The sequence below is a fragment of the Eublepharis macularius genome, chromosome 1 (assembly GCF_028583425.1).
Source record: "Eublepharis macularius isolate TG4126 chromosome 1, MPM_Emac_v1.0, whole genome shotgun sequence".
Lineage (NCBI taxonomy): Eukaryota > Metazoa > Chordata > Lepidosauria > Squamata > Eublepharidae > Eublepharis > Eublepharis macularius.
The window spans coordinates 113,193,109-113,213,220 of NC_072790.1; the positions used below are offsets into that span (position 1 = coordinate 113,193,109).

A 20,112-nucleotide genomic window follows, 5' to 3' on the forward strand; every position below is an offset into this window, starting at 1 on the left:
TAAACTATTGGGAGTTATCGGCATATGTGGGATTCAGTTACAAACTGCAATGGAAAAAACAAAAGACCATTGCTGCTTGTTTGACTGAATGGCACCAGGGTAAAAGTTTGCATCATAAACATTTGCTTGATTTTACATACTGTGCTTCAGTGGAGAGACGTGATAAGCTGTGCCCTCCAAGAGACAGCTGGGAAAATATGAATGACTTGAACTGGGGAATCCTGGATTGATATGAACACAAAATGTCTTTCAGCCTATCAGATTGTGTGCATGTTATGTGCCATCAATTTGCTTCCAACTTATGGCGATTCTATGAATGAAAAATCTCCCAAACATCTTATTATTAACAGACTTCCTCAAATCTTTCAAATTGGCAGACGTGGCATCCTTGACTGAATCAAGCCATCTCATTTTTGACCTTCCTTTATTCCTACTGCCTTCTACTTTTCCTAGTATTATTGACTTTTCCAGTGATTCTTGTCTTCTCATGACATAACTAAAGTACGATAGCCTTAGTTTTGTCATTTTAGTTTCTAGGGAGAATTAAAGTTTGATTTGATCTAGAGCTCTCATGGCTGCTCTCCCAGGTCTCAATCTTCTGGTTTCTTGGTTGCAGTCTCTCTTTTAGTTGATGATTGAGCCAAGGAATAGAAAATCTTGGAACCATTTCAATTTCTTCATTGTCAGCATTGTCATGACTTCCTCAGTAGTCATTACTTTTGTTTTCTTGATGTTTAGCTGTAATCTTCCTTTGGTGCTTTCTCTTTTAACCTTCATTGGTAGTCATTTCAAGTCTTCACTATTTTCTACCATTAACATGGTGTCATCTGCATCTCTCCAATTGTTAATGCTCCCTCCACCACTTTTCTTCTAAATCTTCTCTTTCTTCTAAAGCTGACCCTGTTTTCCTCATGATATGTTCTGCATATAGGTTGAACAGCTAAGGAGATAATATACATCCTTGTATGACACCTTTACCAATTGGAAACCATACTCTTTCCCCATATTCTGCCCTAACAGTAGCCTTGTCATGAGTCAGCCTCAGCCTCAACTGGTCACCTTACCTCTTGCCCCTGAGTCCTCCTCAGAGGATGAGCAGGAAGAGCCAGCAGGGGCTACTCTAGAGCCAGAGCCAGCCATGGAAGAGCCAGCAGGGGCTACTCTGGAGCCAGAGCCAACCGTGACAGCTGCTGCTCCGAAGGAAACTCAGCAGGAGCAGCCAGAAACCTCTGCAGAGGCTGTTGGAGACAGCCCCAGAGCAAAAGAGAAACCTGAGTGCCCTGGGCCAGCTGAGAAGAGGAAAAATAAAGCAAAGACAGCTCTGTTGGAGAGGAGAAAAAGTGCTCGTTTGCAGGCACAGCACTGGCTGGGGCTATTAGACAAAGAGACAACACCTGCTCCTCGTTAGGACAGTATAAGAGAGAGAAGCTGAAGAAGCCAAGTGTGGAAGCAACTCAGCTCATTGCTTCCTGTGACCAGAGTGCTGTGGCTGCAAGCTGCTGACCTGCCCTTGCCTTGGGCCCTGCTCTGCTTCTTGATTGATCGGACTCTGACCTCGGCCTGCCTTCTGACTTCCCTTCTGCCTTCTCCTCTCTCTGACTGATGTATTGGCTCTGACACTTGGCCTGACTTCTGGACTCTCGTTTGCTGGCTCCTTGGTTATTGACTTCCTGGGACCATCTGCAGTACCAGTGAGCCACCTGCCTGTCGTGGCCAGCCCTGAGTACGACAAGCCTCTTGTCCAGATTACAGATTATACATCAAAACAATCAGATGTTGTGACTAGAAATGGGCAGGAACAGCAATACGAAGACACGAACAGCCCAATCTGCTGTTTGCGAACAAGTTGTTCATGAGACCCCATTCTAAACAAACAGGTGGTCATTGCAAGCCTCGTTCGTTGCTGTTCATCAAGCCAGACAGTCTGGCACCTGCAATCAATTCCCTTGGCAACTTAGGCAGGGATTGTCTGAACTCTGTCTGAACTCCTACTGTTGCCCTGGAAACCCCAATCTAAGCCCAATTTAGCTTGATAGGCAGGTCTTCCTTTCAAGCTCCAAATTTTTAACAACAAGGGAGCAAAGAGCAGGGGAGAGGGGGAGCTTCCAGCTCTGACTTTGCAGACAGTGGAAAGACAGTTGCTGTTGTTATTTTGATAGAGAGAGTGCATTGGAGCTTGAATTTTCTTTGTGTGTGGTGGGATAAGGATCTACCCCTTCAAGTTCCAGGGCTGCTGACAGGCTCTGGGTCAAGCTATTATTTATTATTTGTACCTGTCCTGCTGCCTGCTCAGGTAAGGTTTCTGAGAGTGGTGTGGTAGGGATCTACCCCTTCAAGTTCCAGAGCTGCTGCCAGGTTCTGGGGCCAAGCTATTATTTATTATTGGTACCTTTCCTGGTGCCTGGTCAGGTCAGGTTTCTGGGAGTGGTGCAGTAGTGATCTTGACTTGGATGATGGCTGGAGGAGATCCTGCTGGCCCACATGAACAGTCAACCATGAACATGTTTGTGAACAGGGCCATGTTCGTGGTTGTTCATGAGTCCCTGTTCGTAGATGGCAATGAAGAACAAACATCTTGTTCGGGGGGGGGGGTCTGTTCATGCCCATCTCTAGTTATGACACCCCCATTTCTTTTAACATCATCCAGAGCTTTGCATGATCTGTTGATATACCATCTACTCCTAGTGATTTGTTTCTTCCGGTTGCTTTGAGTGCAAGTTCTTTGTTAAAAAATTCTTCTTTATTGGTATCTGTTATCCTTCCATCTCTTCTATATAGTTCTTCAGTTTATTGTTCCCATCTTTTAATTATTTTGTTCTGATTGGATAATATATTTTCATGTTAATCTATCCATGGCTTGAGTTTCTCTTTGATTTCCTACATCTTGTGGAACAGATCTCTTGTTCTTCCTTTTTTGTTGTTCTCTTCTTTTTTTTTGGTATTATAATAGATTTCTTTGTCTCTGCATGCAAGTTGCTGAAAAGCTGCATTTAGAATTCTGATACTATTTCTTTCCCCTTTTGCTTTTAGTTCTTGTCTGTCTTTAGCAATCAAGAGTTTTATCACTTATCCATCTAACCTTCTCCTTTCATTTGGTTACAAGAATAGTCTTTGCACATTCTTCTTTGATAATATTTCTGGTTTCAGCCCATAGTTATTCTCATTCACGATCAATTAAACCTATACCCTATAGAAATTGTGGTTTATATCCTTCGATCAGGGACAGTCTAAACTCTAATAAATATGGGTTCTCCTAGTTCAATTGTTCACTTCTACCAGTGGTACATACATGAGGGAAGAATATGCAGGAATGTGTAGAAATTCCAGACATAAATTTTGTCAGGATAGGGTTTAATGACTGGATCGATAAGAGCCTTTGTTACAGATCAGTTGTATTAGTACCATAAAAGACTCTACAATATTCATTAGTAGCATGATCCAGAGAAATGTGATGGGTTCAAGCCACTTTGAAAAGAACAAGGCTGAAGTGCATAGTAAAACCCTTACATTTCATGGTTTCAATGGAACTTTAGTTTTTTTACTCTGGATTGTGAACCATGCTTTGAGAATGATTTCGGCAAACAAAATCAAATAATAATCTTCAGTTATCCCTTTGTGTCCTGTTTCACTACATGTTCCAAGAACCAAAAATAAAGCCTCCAATGCCTCTTTAATGGTAAAGGTAATAAAATGTAATTGTGTACTTGGAAAAAGTGTGTGTCACTTCCAGTATATCTGATCAATAATTCATTGATTGCCTTTTGCTTTAGGTAGGGGTTCTGAGTAGATTCAGACAGTTGGAGTGTCTCCTTGTCATGTTCATTAATTACACTTTTCTTTAATCTGAATCGCCAGGCGACCAAGGTGACAGCGGATGGGGAGCAAACTGGACAGGATGCTGAGAGGACTAATGAGAGAGCAAAGAGGCTTGGACAGTTCATCAAGGGCACTCTTCAGGCTGCAGAAGGTATTGGAGAATGAAAAACGTATCAATAGCATCTCAAGCCAAGCGAGGCACATTTTGGAAAGAAGAACACAGAGCAGTAACTGAGAGATCACAGGCTGAAAGAAATTGGTTGATTAAAAAGATAGGCTTTAAATGAATACAGTTAGACAAACCACAGCCAACTAACTGCAGACATTCTGCAACCTACAGAGTGCAGTTTGCTACAACTGTTGGTCTTTTGGCAATTACGAGTACTGTACAGCAAGAAATTAAATGTGTTCCTTCAGGAACATTCAGGTTCTTGAAGAATAGCTATGATGATTAAATAACTAATGGCTAACTTCTGTTTTGCTATTGTTTCTTTTCAAGGCAGTAAACATTTCATTTGGGAGAAAACCTCATGTAGTGTTAGCATTCTGCCTGTTGAATTAAAAGTACATCTTTTATTTTCTCAAAATGGCTTTAAAAGTACATTACTACTTGCTCTTAATGTTGCAAATAACTGCTAGCCATAACGGTGTTCTGAGACTGAGCCAGCTATTCTTATACAGAGAAATTGATTCTGTGAACATCAAAGTGCAGTGGACAGCCAATAACTAGAAGCTATGGGGGAGGGGGGGAAACAGAAACAATAACAAAAGAGAAACAAAAATATGTATTGTCGAAGGCTTTCATGGCCGGAGAACGATGGTTGTTGTGGGTTTTCCGGGCTGTATTGCCGTGGTCTTGGCATTGTAGTTCCTGATGTTTCGCCAGCAGCTGTGGCTGGCATCTTCAGAGGCCTCTTGGCTACACCTCTGAAGATGCCAGCCACAGCTGCTGGCGAAACATCAGGAACTACAATGCCAAGACCACGGCAATACAGCCCGGAAAACCCACAACAACCATCAGAAACAAAAATAGTTGAACTACAATTTGTAGAACATTTTAACCATTGTCAATCAATTCTAAAACAAAATAACTGTATAAAAATTTTCATTCTAATATTTTAACATCTTGTGTTTTGTTCCTCAAATCCAATGGCATTCATATTTTTATGTGGGTGGGGGTGATTAAAATCAAACATGAGCCTTATAAATTTGAAGATTTTGCAAAAAAAAATGAATGAGGACAAGTTGTTCAGGGTTTTTCCTCTTAAGTTCATTTCAGCTGCAGGATATATCTGAAGGTCTCATTACTCGTTGCACAAACCTCATGCTTTGTAACTAGACATGGGCATGATCTGAATTACGATTTCAAAAAAACCCCGATTTTGGCGTTTGCACCATCGTGACTCAGCTAATCGGTTCCGTCCATGGCAACCGATCCAGCAGTCGGGGGTTTGCTTGTTCGGGACTTGACCGGATGTATCGGTTTCTGTTGCAGAATTGCAGACACTCTGGCACCAGTAATTTATTCCCGGGGCAACAGAGCCAGGGGAATGAGCTGTGTTTGTCCTCCTTCTGTCGCCCTCAAAACACGAATGGAAGCCCAGCTTTCCTTAATTAGCAGGCTTCCTTCCAACCACGGAGCAGCAACCCAGGGGAGGGAGGGGGAAGGGGGTGTTCTGAAGCCATGGGCACAAAGGAAAGGCAAAAGGCAGCGTGAGAGGCTGGGAGGCCTCCCGTGCCGTTCGTCTTTCCCCAGGACAAGGGGCAAGTGGGCAAGCCAGCCGCCCCTTGTCCTGGGGAAAGGCAAAAGGCAGTGCAGGTGGCTGGGAGGCCACCCACGCCGTTCGTCTTTCCCCAGGACAAGGGGCATGCGGGCAAGCCAGCCGCCCCTTGTCCTGGGGGAAGGCAAAAGGCAGTGCGGGTGGCTGGGAGGCTGCCCGTGCTGTTCGTCTTTCCCCAGGACAAGGGGGGCACGGGCAAGCCAGCCGCCCCTTGTCTTGTGGGGCAGGTGAACGGCGCAGGCAGCCACCGAGCCACTCGCGCTGCTGCCAGCTCCGCAGTGCACCGGGACAGCCAGCTTGCTGCGTGGGCGGGGGGGGGGCGACCCAGGAGCACACGTGCGCACACGCAAGATCCTGACTACAGTTGCCCTGGGCGCTGGCAACTGTAGATCCGGCCCTGGGAATGTCCCCTCCCTGAGGGGAGGCGGCTCGTTGCCGGGTTAAAAACTCCCCCCCCCCTCTACTCTAAGTGTGTGTGTGAATGTCCCCTCCCTCCCTGAAGGGAGGCGGATCATCGCCACCTCCCCCTGCTCGCCAGGCCTGGTGGCTGCTGCCACCAACCACTGTTCCTATATCGCTGGAAACAGCGGGGCGCCCTCCCACTTTGGCCTTCCTGATTCTGGATCGGAAATGGGACTTGATCAGTTAGAATCGGTAGCCTGGGTTCGGCAGCGGCCCGGATCCACGAACGACTTATTTGGTATTTTTTTTTGGATCGTGCCCATCTCTATTTGTAACTATGTGACTGCTCCTTGGCCTGCATCCGGCTTCCTGTTTTAAGAACTAAATAATGAGTGATCAAACATAAACAACTCTTGTTTCCTTGTAACTGAATGATAATTGCAAAGCAGTAGCTTTGCAGTTTGTTATTCAGTAGCAAAGCAGTTTGTTATTCAAAAGTCCAGTGGCATGTTAAAGACTAATACTGAAATAAACATTAGTCTTTAAGGTGCCACAGGACTTTTTCTTTTTTAACTGAATTTTAGCCAGTTGATTGTGCCATTATTTTAACTATCAGTGTTTGAGAGACACTGAGGAGAGTTGTTGTTTATGTCTGCCAGAAGTCTTACTTTTTTGGGACTCAAAATATCATCTCCCATAAAAATAATGGCACTTTTTAAAAATGTATCTCTGCATTTGATGATAAAATGTTAAACATAAGTATTACTTTTTTGATGTATTATTGTTTTGACTCCAGTTTGGAAAGCAATTTTTTTTTCAATTGGAGCAAAAAAAGAGTGAGAATAGCCCCTCTGTTCTTATCAGTTTCTTTATGCAGAGATGGTGGGTCTCCTCTGTTCTCCTCCCCTGTCTTACATAAGAGTTGACAAAAACCATGTGTATTGTATAATATATAATGAGACCGTGAATCATCTTAATTTTTTTCTCTGGCTTGCACTCCTAGTGGAGTGACTCTCATAAAATACAATTGTTTGGTAAGGGGGAAAGGGGACAAAGCCTTAATTTTAGATGTATCATTCAGATTCTATGTTGCCTACCCTTGCCCTAAATACTGCATGTTGGAACCAGAGGTTCAGTTCTAATAATGATGGAGCCTTCCTCCAATATATGAACACATCCACTGGCAAAACCTGTCCATTATACTACTACAAGACTCTTTGCACCAGTGTTCTACTATTACCAGGACAGAATCTTTGGATCTCACTACGAATTTTCTTTTTTGGTTAGTTACTGTACACAGTAATGGCATACAGTAAAAATAAACTGAAAAAATATTTTTTCAGTTAACTGATCATTGGATTAAAGGCTGTTTGAATTTCTACTATAAATTAAAATCTGCTTAAGAGAGGATATTTAATGTGCTGTGTTTTCCTTTTGTTGACATATATTTTATACTCTTTCTGCAGCTACATATGCAACGGTTTTAAAATTGAATGAGACACTTGGAACCCCTGACAAGCCCTTGGAGAAAAGTCTTCAAGAATTACAGAATGATATTCACAAAATGATGGCAGAACTCAGAAGAAGAAAGCTGCAAGTGCAAGAGGAAGCTGCTCAAGATGAATTAGAGTGAGTAATAATGCCACAAATATAAGTTGCCTATATGTTGGGGCCAAACAACATTTTTCCCAATCAAAATCCATTTAGCAACTCAGGGTAGATTGGTGGTAATGCTTGTTTGAAAAATGGTGCAGAGGAGCTCTATAGTCACAGTCCAAATTTCTTTCACACAAATGCACTCAACTGATTTACAGTGTAAACCCCGCCCCCCAAAGATCCAATTACAATTCTATTTCTTTCATATTTCTTTGAAATTCATTAGAGTTTACAGACCATTCAAATTAACTGTGACTTCAGTAACAAAGGGATTCTGTGCTGTGCTTTGGAATGATCCAAACTTGTAACCCCAAAAAGATTTCCCTATCTATAGGAGCCAAATATTTCTCAGCTAGCCACATGCTGCAAAATTTCTGAGGTTGCATTGACATCCTGGAATAGAATTGCTTATACAAGCAATAAGTATATAAACAATACAGTTATAATAGTTTTGAGAGTAAAACAAGCAATACATTTAAATTCCTTTAACCTGATTAAAAAACATTACATATTTGTTTTCCCTAAGCCTAATTGCATAACATTTCTCCTTCTGTTTCTTTCCCCCCTCCAAGTCTCTATGTCAATTAGTTTATCCTAAGTAATCAAAGAAATCCTTCCATTTTTTCTAAAACTCAGTTATCAGTCTATTTTGTAAGTAGGTAGTCAATTTGGCCATTGAAGCATATTTGTGAATCTTATCTCTCCACTCTGGGAGATCAGACAGGCATCATCCATTTTCCTGCAAATATTAATCTCACTGCCATCACCATATAATGGAAGAGGTCTCCTTGTTCTTTTCTCACATTAGTTGGTAAAATATTTAAGAGCATACTTTTCGGATTTAATTCAAATCTGAGCTTGAGGATCTTTTCCATCTCTTCATGTATTTTTATCCAGTATTTTCATGATTCCTTACAAGTCCACCACATATGGTAAAATGTTGCATCCATATTCTGACATTTCCAACAATGTCCACTGTAACCCTTACTAATCCTTGCAATATCTTTGGGAGTAATGTGCCATCTAAAGAACAATTTATATCAATTTTCTCTCAATAACTGGCAACCTGTAAATTTTATGTCCTTAGTCCATACATTTTCCCATAAGTCCATCGGAATAGTTTCCCCAAAATTTTGCATCCATTTTATCATACAAGTTTTGACTTGCTCCATTTCTAACATTAAAAGAAACATTGATCACTGAAAAATTGCTTTGATATTTAGAAATGTTTCCCTTTAAAAAGAAAAATTAACAAGAAATTCTGATTTATTACAATTCTCTATGGATTTTTTCCAAAGGTCACTTTATATAGGAGCATTTTATTTACCTAAGTAAATAAATGACAGGATGTTTGAGCTTGTGAAAATGGACAAAAACTCAGCAAAAAAATCCAGCCTTATAAATTATTCACATATTTTTAATTCAGTTTTTGTAACTCTAAAATATTATAGCTAACTCATACCTGTGTTAATAAATTCCTTTCTATAGATGACTGTATAGAGGTTTTGCTCTTTTATTTTATAGACATGCACATGAAAGAGCATAGATCTAATGTGGAAGTCTGTATTTCAAAGACTGTACTACTGTCATTAATCATGTTGGTATTACAAAAACACCCATCCAGATAATAAGATAGGCAAAGTAATGAAGCCTTCTGGTACATGAGAAATAATAGAGATAAACATAGAAAAGTAGGGAGCTATTTTATCTTTAGGATAAGATTGCAACTTGGAATACCCTCTAACCCAAGAACATGGCCTTGTTTAGGTGAAAAAAACCTGATACTTTTTGAAGCAAAATCCCCATTCTAATATTCAAGGAATTATACACTCACATGCCAAAACATGAGCCAGAAAAAGTCTAGATATGATTAGCAGATTTCCTATATGCCAAACTGTTCCTACTCTCAACCCTACTCTATATGCCAAACCACTCCTACTCTTATCCTTTCAATAGTTGAAGAGATCTTCCCAAAACCTTGAATCTTGTTGTTGTTGTTATTTGTCATTTGCACTGTCAGACTCAAATACTGGGGATGCGCACTCATACTGACAGGCTGCACCAGATTCCCATTATTTTGCTTGGCACTTTCCTATGTAGCAATCCCTTTGCCACATTCCTACCACTGCCCATTGCTACTCATGGAGCAACCCTTCTTCTTCATCTCCCCTCCCAACTTTAGCATACACACAGCAGTGACTGGAGGACTGTGAACCTGGAGATGCCTGCCTCCCTCCCTTGCTAGAGCACAACTGTGCAGACATTAGATTCTTAGTGCCCTCCAAGTGTAAGTTCCATGCTGAGGACAGCAGATGTTAGTTACAGGCAGGGGCAGCAGATGGGCACAGTCCCCCGTCTATCAATCCCCATTAAGGCGGAGACACAGCTGTGAAACAATCCAAACATTATTGAACGGCATCAGGAATAGAGCCCTGAATGCAAATCAGATTAATAGGGTTTCTAATGCTTTTGTTCTAGCAAGTCTTCCGTGCCTCTGAAAGCTGCACTGCCATGCCACAGAATGTGACCACAGGTTGTATTGTAGGCTCAGCAGGTGCTTGGGATTGCACTATGAATGCAGTCTAACCGGGTCTTTACCCCCTTTGAAAGGCTGCCTGAAAAGAGCGAAAAGGATAGAACGGGTGATGGGCTCAAGTACTTTGCAAATTATGTGAGCTACATCTTTGAGAGAGTAGTACCATCTAGGTCCATCTTCAGTCCTTGTATTCCTCTTGGTGATTCCCACAGAGTGGGGTTCACATATTGAGCCAGCACTTACCCATTCCTTGCAGAACTGGAACTGTATGTGCAGTTTCTGTTTGGGCTGCTCTGTCTCTGCAAGGCAAAAAGGGTCATGAGTGTTTGGTCAACAGCAGCAATGGTTAGGCTGACTGGGTGCTCCCTGTTTCTACCAGTTGTGTGTAACGTTACACTGACATGACATCACACCAAAATTACAGTGCTGTTCTGACCAGCATATTTCCAAGTGAAAAACCCTTTCTGCACCATGCATACTTATCCTGTACCCCATGTGTGGAAACATTGCAGCCATGTACATGTTGTGGATTTTAAAATCATTGAAGTGTACTCACAGAAAACTAATCGAAGGCAGTATTTTGTTTGTGACAGAAGCATGCACCAGTATGAAAGAGGGGAAAATATAAATCACTGTAAGAACATTCAAGTCTCTGAGGTATACACCTTCAGTAAAAAGAACCCCCAAAACAAAATAAATAAAAGGTTCCTGCTTTGGAGAGCAGAGTACAGAAGAAGAGAGAGGCTACTTCAGAATGCTTGAAGTTTGAGAATTTTAATGGCGTATCTTCAGAATAAATAATCTTGAGTAGGAAACAATCAAACTGTTAATAGAACAGATCTTTAGGAATCTGATCATCACTACTCCTTTGTAATGTGTCCTAATACATTGTGATAACATGAGAACATTTTAAATGGATATTATGAACACTTGGAATAAAGAATGAGAAGTACATTAACAATGGTTTCTGGTATGTTACAGAGAGGCAGAAGCCCTCTTGAAAAGAGTGAATAAATTGTTTGGAGAGCCTAGGAAGAAAACGGAGGAGCTCAAGAATGAAGTCAGAGACAAGCTGGTAGACTACCAAGACAAAGCAGATGATGCTTTGGACCTGTTGAGAGAAGCAACCAATAAAATTAGGGAGGCAGATAGATTGTCTGCAATCAACCAAAGAAACATGACAGCAGTGGATGTGAGTGATCAACAACCTGTCCATTTATTTTCCTATTTACCTAAAGAGAACACTAGGTTTTTTACGTATGTGCCATCAAGAAAAAGAATGTGCTGTGTAAAATCCACATACAGGTTACAGTTATGGGCACTTTTGTGTATAACATTTATTTGGGGGGGGGGCGGAAATTGTCTTACATTCAGTGTCATCTTTGTTTTTGGCGAATATGGGTACTAGTCAGAGTGGGTTGACAATTAATTATTACTAAAATGTAGTTTTATTCTTCTTCATTGTTGTGTCTGTGCATTACATGCATTGGGGTAATATTCAAACCTGTACAGAGTGTTACTTGGAAATTTTAAAGAGAACCTTACATTTTTTTTTCTGGCATTGAATTTACCAATCTTGAGCTCAAAGGCAGAGTATGCATGACCCAACTGGGTGGAAACATGCCTTTCTACTCAATTCTTCACTGACAGCAGCAGCATTGGGAAGGATCTTCTTCTCAGTCAGATTTTGTAAGCTCTGGCTCTTGGACCTTTGCTTTCTGATCTCAGGCTGTTTTCATTTTTGTCTTTTGGATTTTGACTTGGTTTCTTATCAGCTGTTTTCACTATCTTGGCCCTGAACTCACTCCGTTGTTTTTAGATTTTCCCTGTTTATGGCCCTCAAGACTATTTAAACATTGACTGAAATGGGGTGCTAAACTACATAGGGCAGATAGAATTCTCTATAATCTGATTTTGTCTGTGAGAGGGCCATAGAACAGATTTGTCTATCCATATGGATCATCCCTCCATTGAGCCCAACAACTGCATATCTGAAATCAGGGACTGTACACAGAGATAGATCATTCCTGTATTAGATTGATTCCAAGTTGTCCTTCTGGTATCAGATGATCGTCCGCTTTAAATCTTGGCCTCTAGATCATTGGCAATGACCTTGGGAACATTTGCCTGAGTCTCACTATGCTTCTCAAAGTTCTTCCCTGACTAGAATCTAGAATCTTCATTATGGCCACAGAGATGCTTATTGTGACTTTAGATATACTCAGTACCAAGAATATGGTTCATACCTTGTATCTTATCACTGCTCCCATTCTTCCATCATTCATACTCACCCTATTGTTACTATGATCAGCGATAGGCAGATCAGTACTATCAATGAAATTGAGACAGATACGCTATCTGCTCTTCCTGTCAACTTTGTCTAGACTGAGATCAAGACCATAGTGAGAACCCTCCTTTGAGATCAACTGCTACACTTATGAAACCTCCTCTTTACATGTCTCTTTCCATGCCTTGCCTGCCCATTCATATTGCACCACTCATTCTCAGTCTCACCTTCAGACCTTGATCTAGTGGATCAATTCAAGTCTTTGGTTGTGATTTTTGAATCGCTAGGAGTTATTCTAAATCCACTAAGTATTTGAGGACCTTGATTCCTCCCTCTGTTCAGCTATCTGATTCTAGGGCTTCCCATGCTCTTCAGTTCCTTCACTGGTCCCTTCTTACTCTTTTTTGGAGAAGGAAGAGAATGATACTTCTGACTCTGACATGTCTGACAAAGATCAATATTCAGGTCCAATAGCACCTTGAACCCCTGAATCTTGCTCTTCAACTGCAGACCAACACAGTTACTCACCTGAAACTATGTCTTACAAAGCTTCTGATTCATCCTTGACACCAGCAGTTTGTGGTCAGAAAGCTTCTTCGCATGCTGAGGATCTCAAGCTCTATTCAGAGTAACTGATATGTATGGCTACCTCCCTGGTCTCAAAATCAAACTACTTCTTGTTCTGCTGGAAAACGTAAGTATTCCAACTAGTAGGCACTAAGTCTAATTTGCCTATAACTTTGCCTGTGCAACCAGCAATAGTATCAGTGGCCAAAGGATCATAGCGTCAAAAGCCATAGCTCCATTTAGCTGATCCAGTCGGATTGTGGTCAAAGCATCCCAATTAAAGGGCAAAAAACAATCATGTCAATGCACAGACATTGTTTCTGTCTCCTACAAGATTCCTATAGATGGTCTTGGGTTTTATCCATGCTAGTTGCAGACAGGGCTTGGTCTGTTACATACCTGAGATTGAACTTCATATACTATCCATCTCTACCTGTCATTTGAATCCAACTCACTCTTGGGCTTATGGCTTCCACAGCAGCGGGCACTCCATATGTCAGACTTCATAGATATAGTTCAGTGGCATTTTTTCATCCACAGGGCCATTCCAAGATATGCCATATTCCATCACTTTGCTGGTAAATAGACAAAGAAAACTTTCTCAAACAGGTTTCCTTTATGCAGCTGATGCATACAATTACTGTGGCCACAGATGCCTCTGCTTGGAGATGGGATGCTCATTGCATATTAATAGGCCTACTTTGTCTGCAACAGCCATGAGTTTCAAGGCTTCTTCACTTGTCCATAGGAATTTTGTTCTATCTACCATGGCATAGGGATCTGTCGTCTCAGGACATCTGCGTAGTCGCACAAAATGCTTCCTTCCCTGCAATAGGTGTTTTTTTCCTGCTGCGGTAGGTTTGGAAGAACTGACAGAGCAGGAATGACCATCTCTGCCCACTTGGACCATGAGTATATCATGCCTGACCTAAAGAGGGTGGAGTCAGTGCCAGAAAAACAATTTAAGCTTAGCTGTACAAGTTTCCAAGTGATTATCCGTGCAGACTTGTATATTCCCCTCATGTGACTGCTCAGAAAATTCATCACACTTCTTATCCTTCTATGAAAATCAGATTTTTTTCCAAATTACAAAGAGAATTCAGTGCTATCCTGACAAAATTAATTGACACTCTGTTTTAATTCTTGGTTGAGGAATTACACAATACAGCTATGAAACAGATAGAAGAGAACCTATTTACCAGTAACACAGTACAATAGAGTAGGTTTGGGCACAGTTTCAGACAACTATACTCAGATAAGCCACCCACTGAGACCATGGGACCAGAAGAACAAAGGTCTCATGAACAGAAGCTGGACAAGGGGTCACAAAGGGCCCATCACTGAAAATCCACCCTTCCCAGGTATCCCAGAGCTTCTGGAGCAAAGGAGATGGACAGCCAGGAAAGAAGCTCAGCTGTGCTGGCTAAGTGCCCATCCACCATGAGGGTTGGCAGGATGGTGGCCCTGGTATCAGCATTACACACTCACCTTCATAAATAGCCTCATTCCTATCTAAGTGATGGTTAAAATTGCCAACTCCAGGGTGGGAAATTCCTGGAGATTTGGGGATGGATCCTAGGGAAGGAAGGGCTTGAGGAGGCTAGGAATTTCAGTGGGTTATAATACCATAGTGTCCACCTTCCAAAGCAGCCATTTTCTCCAGGGGAAATGATCTCTGTCACCAGGAGATCAGTGATAATTCCAGGAGGTCTCCAATCCACATCTGGAGGTTGGCAAGCCTAGTGAGTGTGGGATCAACAGCTCCACTATACCTTACTATTGCCCACCTTGACTCATGCCTGCCTGCTCGGATTCCTGCTTGGCTTGGCTCCTGCCAGCCTGTATTTCCTTTGGTCTCATGGTCAAAGAGCCCTGATCTGCTCAAAGAGCAACTGGGGCAGACAGATCACACTACTCTGCAGATAGAGGATCTTGCAGCTGAAAACCAAGCACTGTGGACCCAGCTGTCCCAGACAAGTGGTCTGGTATTCAGAGATTCACTGCCTTTGAAAGTGCAAGTTCCCTTTAGTCATCATGGCTAGTAGCTACTGATAGAGCTATTCTTCATTACTCTATCTAATCTTCATTTCAAGCTGTCTACACTTGTGGCCCTCGTTGCATTTTCTGAAAGTAAATTCCACATCTTAATCACTTGTTGTATAAAGGAGTATTTCCTTTTATTTGTCTTTTTATCTGCCCATCAGCTTCACTGAATGCCCTTGAGTTCTAGTATTATGGGAGAAGGAGAAAAAGTTCTCTCTATCCATCCTCTCTAGTCTGTACATAATTTTATAAACCTCTCATGTCTCCCCTTAGTCACTCTTTTCTAAACTGAAAAGTCCCAGACTCTTCAGCCTTTCCTCATAGGAAAAGTGTTCCAATCCCCTAATTATCTTCGTTGCCCTCCTCTATATTTTTCCTGATCTGTGGTATTCCTTTTGAGATATAGCAACCAGAACAGCAAAGTATTCCAAATGAAGAGTGCACTATAGATACATATAGAATGATATTATAATATTGGCTTTTTTATTTTCAATCACTTTTTTAAAAATCTACAGAGTCGTTTCCTTTTGCTCTGCCAGCTTAAAGAGGGAGGGCTTAAGGGTGTAGGAGGGAGATAGGCAGGGTGGAGGTATAAAAGGCCACAACTTTATTGCTTACAGGTTTTAAAAGAGCATTGGCACTGCATATGCTGATTGGTCTGTCAGCTGATCACCCCTCACCCCCTCAAGGCACCAGCTGAGGGGGTGCACCATGGAATGACATCAAGAGGAAATGCCTCTGCATGGTTCCCCTGTCACTGAGGAGTGAGCATGCCAGACAGCCTCTGAGATGGGCTTGTCATTGCCCTGCTCTGCACCCCAGATCCCATAAGGGGATCCCCACTATCAGTAAACAGAGCATACAGGCCGCGTTAACCCCAAATGGATCCGCTCTAATGCAAACCACCACAAAAGCCCCAAAATGACTCCCACCAAAGCTCCTAAAGCAGCAAGCAGCACCACAACCCAAACATCCTGCAACCAAATATCCTGTCCCCAGCTGGACAGGTGCACACCATCAGGACAGTACAAGACCCCAGCTGAAAGGAAATTTCAGGGTGGTGGATGATGCAGCTCCTTGCCACTTTCACAAATCTTCTGATCACCTTGGCCCCCATGCCGCCTGGCCAAGTCCACCTTGCTGGGGGAAGAGGCGCCCCACCAGGAATGCCTCTTAAGCTAGTCCAACCACAGCAAATGGGTCCCAGGGAATCGCTGAAGAAAGAGTCCCAAGTCCTTGATGACAGCACGAGAGAGGTCCAAGCCCAGCCTTGAACCCAGGTCATTCTCCCCCAGCTGCATCACCAGGATGTCCGAGGGTTCAGCCTCCAGCGGGTGACAAAAAATGGTAGAAAGAAAGGTGTTCCAGCGCATCCCTCAAACTCTGAGCCACTGCACTCTGATGTTCCTCTGCAGTCCTAGGTGACTGCCTCATCCCAACTCCAATGCATAACACCCAGCCCAATGGACGATGCTGTGGCCGAGAATCCAGACAGTGCGCCTCCACCCTGAAGAAACTAAAAACAGGAAGGGGTAAGTTCGAGGTCTGGGCATACACAGACTCTGTACATACCTGATTTACACCTGTCCACAGCCTGTATGCGGTGTGTGGGCAGGCCCAGGTCCATGGCCGCAGTGGCCACCCAATACGGAAGTAGTGGACCCATGTTCCTGGGTGCCCTGGATGCCAACAGCCATAAACATGTCTCCTGGCCTGTCTTCAAGTACCTTTGCAACTCAAGTACCTTTGCATGGTTTTAGGTGTGAGTCCCTGGTCCCGCAGAAAGGCCATATATTTAAGCACTATGGTTTCCAAGGTGAGGGGGTGAAGGCCCCCCCCCCTACCTCAGTTGCAAAGGCAAGGAAACCTGCCAGGGCCCCCTAATAGGCCCACAGGGTGGAGGTTGTGACTGAGGCAAATTCTCCCTGCATGATCATTTGCTGCCAAGGTTCCAAAGATCCTCTGAAAAGGAGTCCAAGTCCCAGTTGGCCTTTGTGGCCAGGGCTAAGAACCGTTCAGCCTGGAAGCAAGACAAGGCATCTGCGATGCTGTTATCAACACCTGCTACATGACAGGCTGATAATGAGATGTTAGCCGCCAGGCAGGCAAGAACCAGCCTCTGCAGAAGGCTAATGACCTGTTCAGAGTGTAAGGACTGACTGTTCACTACCCAAACCACCGCCTGGTTGTCACACCAGAAGTGGACCTGTTTGTCCCTTGGGGACCCCTGCCAAATGACCACTGCGACCAGGATGGGAAAAAGCTCAAGGTGAGGTCATGGAGGAGGTCGGACCCCAACCAGGCCGCCGGCCACTGCTGAGCACACCATTGTTTCTGGAGGAAGATCCCAAAACCCATGCTGCCGGAGGCATCAGAGTGCACCTGGAGTTCAATGCCCAGCTCCCAAACCTTCTGCTAGTGGGAGGCCTCATTGTACCCATCCAGGAAATTAATTCACACGTGGAGATTGGCCCTCATGCCCTTGGAGATCCGAATGTGATGATGGGGGGCGGAAACCCTGGCCACGGCTCTGGAGAGGCAGGCACAGAAGGCCTGGCCGAGTGACCGCTCTGCAGGTGAAGTTGAGTGACTGGATATGTTTGAGAGTGGCCTTAAGGAGAGCCAGGATGCTCATCAGGAGCTCCCTGAGGAGTGCCAACTTGCTGGCAGGCAATTATGAGCTACTGGCCACCAAGTCAAGCTTGATACCCATATAAGTGAGACAAGTAGTAGGGCCCTCCATTTTCTCCTGGGCCAGGGGAACACCCAGGTCACCAACCAGGGCCTAGGAGGAGGCCAGGTGATCGGCACAGGCCGCTATCAGGAAATCATCCAAATAGTGACTGAGTGGAGGTACCCCATGTGCCCCTTAGCTACCCGTTCCAATAGAAGCTGAAAGCCTCGAAAGTCACACAGGATATGGAGCAGCCCGTGGGCGTGACTTTGTCAAAGTACCTGGAGGCCCCGAACTTAAAGCCTAGGAGACCAGAGTCCGCTGGGTGAATGAGCAGCAGGTGAAAGGCCAACTGCACATCATGCTTTGCCATGAGGGCTCCCTCTCTGCAGGACCTGACCAAGTGTATAACCTAATCAAAGGATGTGTACCTTACAGAACAATATTAAGAGGGAATGGTGTCGTTGACAGATGCCCCATGGAGTAGGATAGGTGTTAGATTAACCCATACTCACCTGGGGCCTTCTTGGGCACCACTCCAATGGGGAAACTGTGAGGTTAGTGATGGGTGGGGTGGCAAAGGGGCCAGCAATGCAACCAGCTGCAAGCTCCTAGACCACCTTGGCCTCCACAACCTCCAGCAAGTCCCTAGCGGATTTGAGGTTGCCCAAGGTGGTGGCCACCATGGGACTACTAAAGGGAATGCAGAAACCCTGGAATAACCCTCCACCCCCTGCTGGACTTTTACTCCAACAGAGAGGCTGCCTCTTTCCTCTGACAGGAGTTATTCCATGGTCCCTGCCCTCTCCACAGCATCACGGTATTTCTCCTTACCCTCCCTGTGCCATTCCAGCTTTGCCACACAGGGCATGCTGATACTGTTCAGCCATCACAGCTTCTGTCTGAGCTGGGACAGCTGTAGATGATCCTCAAGGCTTGTCCCTGCTGCAGTTTGTGGCACCATGCGCCACATCTGAGATCATTGTGTTGCTCATCCCCCACCGAGATGAGTTGCCACATTACTGTTTTGGATTTTAAGAGTAACTTTCCATTGACATGAATGCTGCACTGTGTCACTGTTCTTAATTGACACAACATTATGTACATTTCTTACAAAGTCTTGAGCCCCAGTCAGAACCAAGTCCAAGATTGCCCTTTTAGTTGATTCTGTGACCAATTGTTCCAGTGCACAATGATGTCTAAGAATCTCATTTCTACAGCATAACTCAAGCACATGTTTACTAAGTCAATGGGAGGGTAGTTGAAGTCACCCAGTATCAGAGTATTATCTGCTTTAGTCACCTTCATTATTTCCTTCTCCACCTTGAGATCAGCCTCAGGGGTTTGATCAGGTGAATGATAGTACACCCCCAGTTTTAAGTAACAATATTTCCACCCATATCCCTTCTGTTGGGGAGTTCATTTCCCTAACATTTTCTGACATTTGATTATATGTGCTCTTTGTTATACAATGCAATCCCTCCCCCAAAATATCCCTCCCTGTCCTCCTTATAGAACTTATACCTAGGTATGACCATATCCTATTGATTTTCCACATTCTATCATGTTTCTGGGACATCCACTATATTTAAATTGTCATTTAGCACTGACAACTCCAGCTCCCTCATCTTAGCAGGGAGACTTCTAGCATTGATATAAAGACACCTATAATGTATTTTTTTTCAACAATCCTCTGCTCCCTCTATCTCTTTGTCTTCACACATGGCCCTCCTTTGAAATCCTACTCTCACTCCCAAATTCTATTGTGTTTCTACCAATATTACCCTGAGCGTTCACACAATTATCCCATTAGACTGACTTGTCCTGAACCAGAGGCTCTGCCACTCTTATTAGGTTTCCTCTTGAACACTGGCCTTATGGACCTCCAAAACAGCCAACTGCTGGATCCATCAGCTGAAACAGGAAAGAATTGGTCATGAACTATGTCGCTGACTTTTGGGTGCTGGCCCAGGACCTCTTCTGGAATGATGTGACATTGATAAACCAATTTCAAGATAGCCTTTCCAACAAGGTTCTGGATGAGTTAGCTCAGGTTGAGTGATCATCCTACTTAGCCAAAGGATTATTGGATGCCTAGACACCTGCCAACATACCCAGGAAGTGCCATGCCCCAGCCATGAGTGACCCTTCCCAGGAGCCATGGAGACGGCAAGACCTGGTTTCCTGCAGTCTTGCAATATCCATGGCTCCCAGTGCCCAAGTCCAGCCATTTCGATGAACCAGTGTGGATTGGGAGCTTATCTTCACCTGACACCTGAAGAAAAAGAGCACAGATGCCATGCAAACTTATGCTTATGTTAAAGGAGGGGGTCTACATACTATACCACAT

General features: G+C 43.6%; 1 protein-coding gene across 1 annotated transcript in view; it reads left to right on the forward strand.

Moving 5' to 3' along the window:
- Positions 1-20,112, forward strand: part of LAMA2 (laminin subunit alpha 2) — a 703,642-nt gene that overhangs the window by 540,292 nt on the left and 143,238 nt on the right. Inside the window, exons 35-37 of the mRNA XM_054974995.1 lie at positions 3,856-3,967; positions 7,466-7,628; positions 11,173-11,383. Of these exons, the coding sequence (XP_054830970.1) occupies positions 3,856-3,967; positions 7,466-7,628; positions 11,173-11,383 (486 nt within the window). The remainder of the gene's footprint in view (positions 1-3,855; positions 3,968-7,465; positions 7,629-11,172; positions 11,384-20,112) is intronic.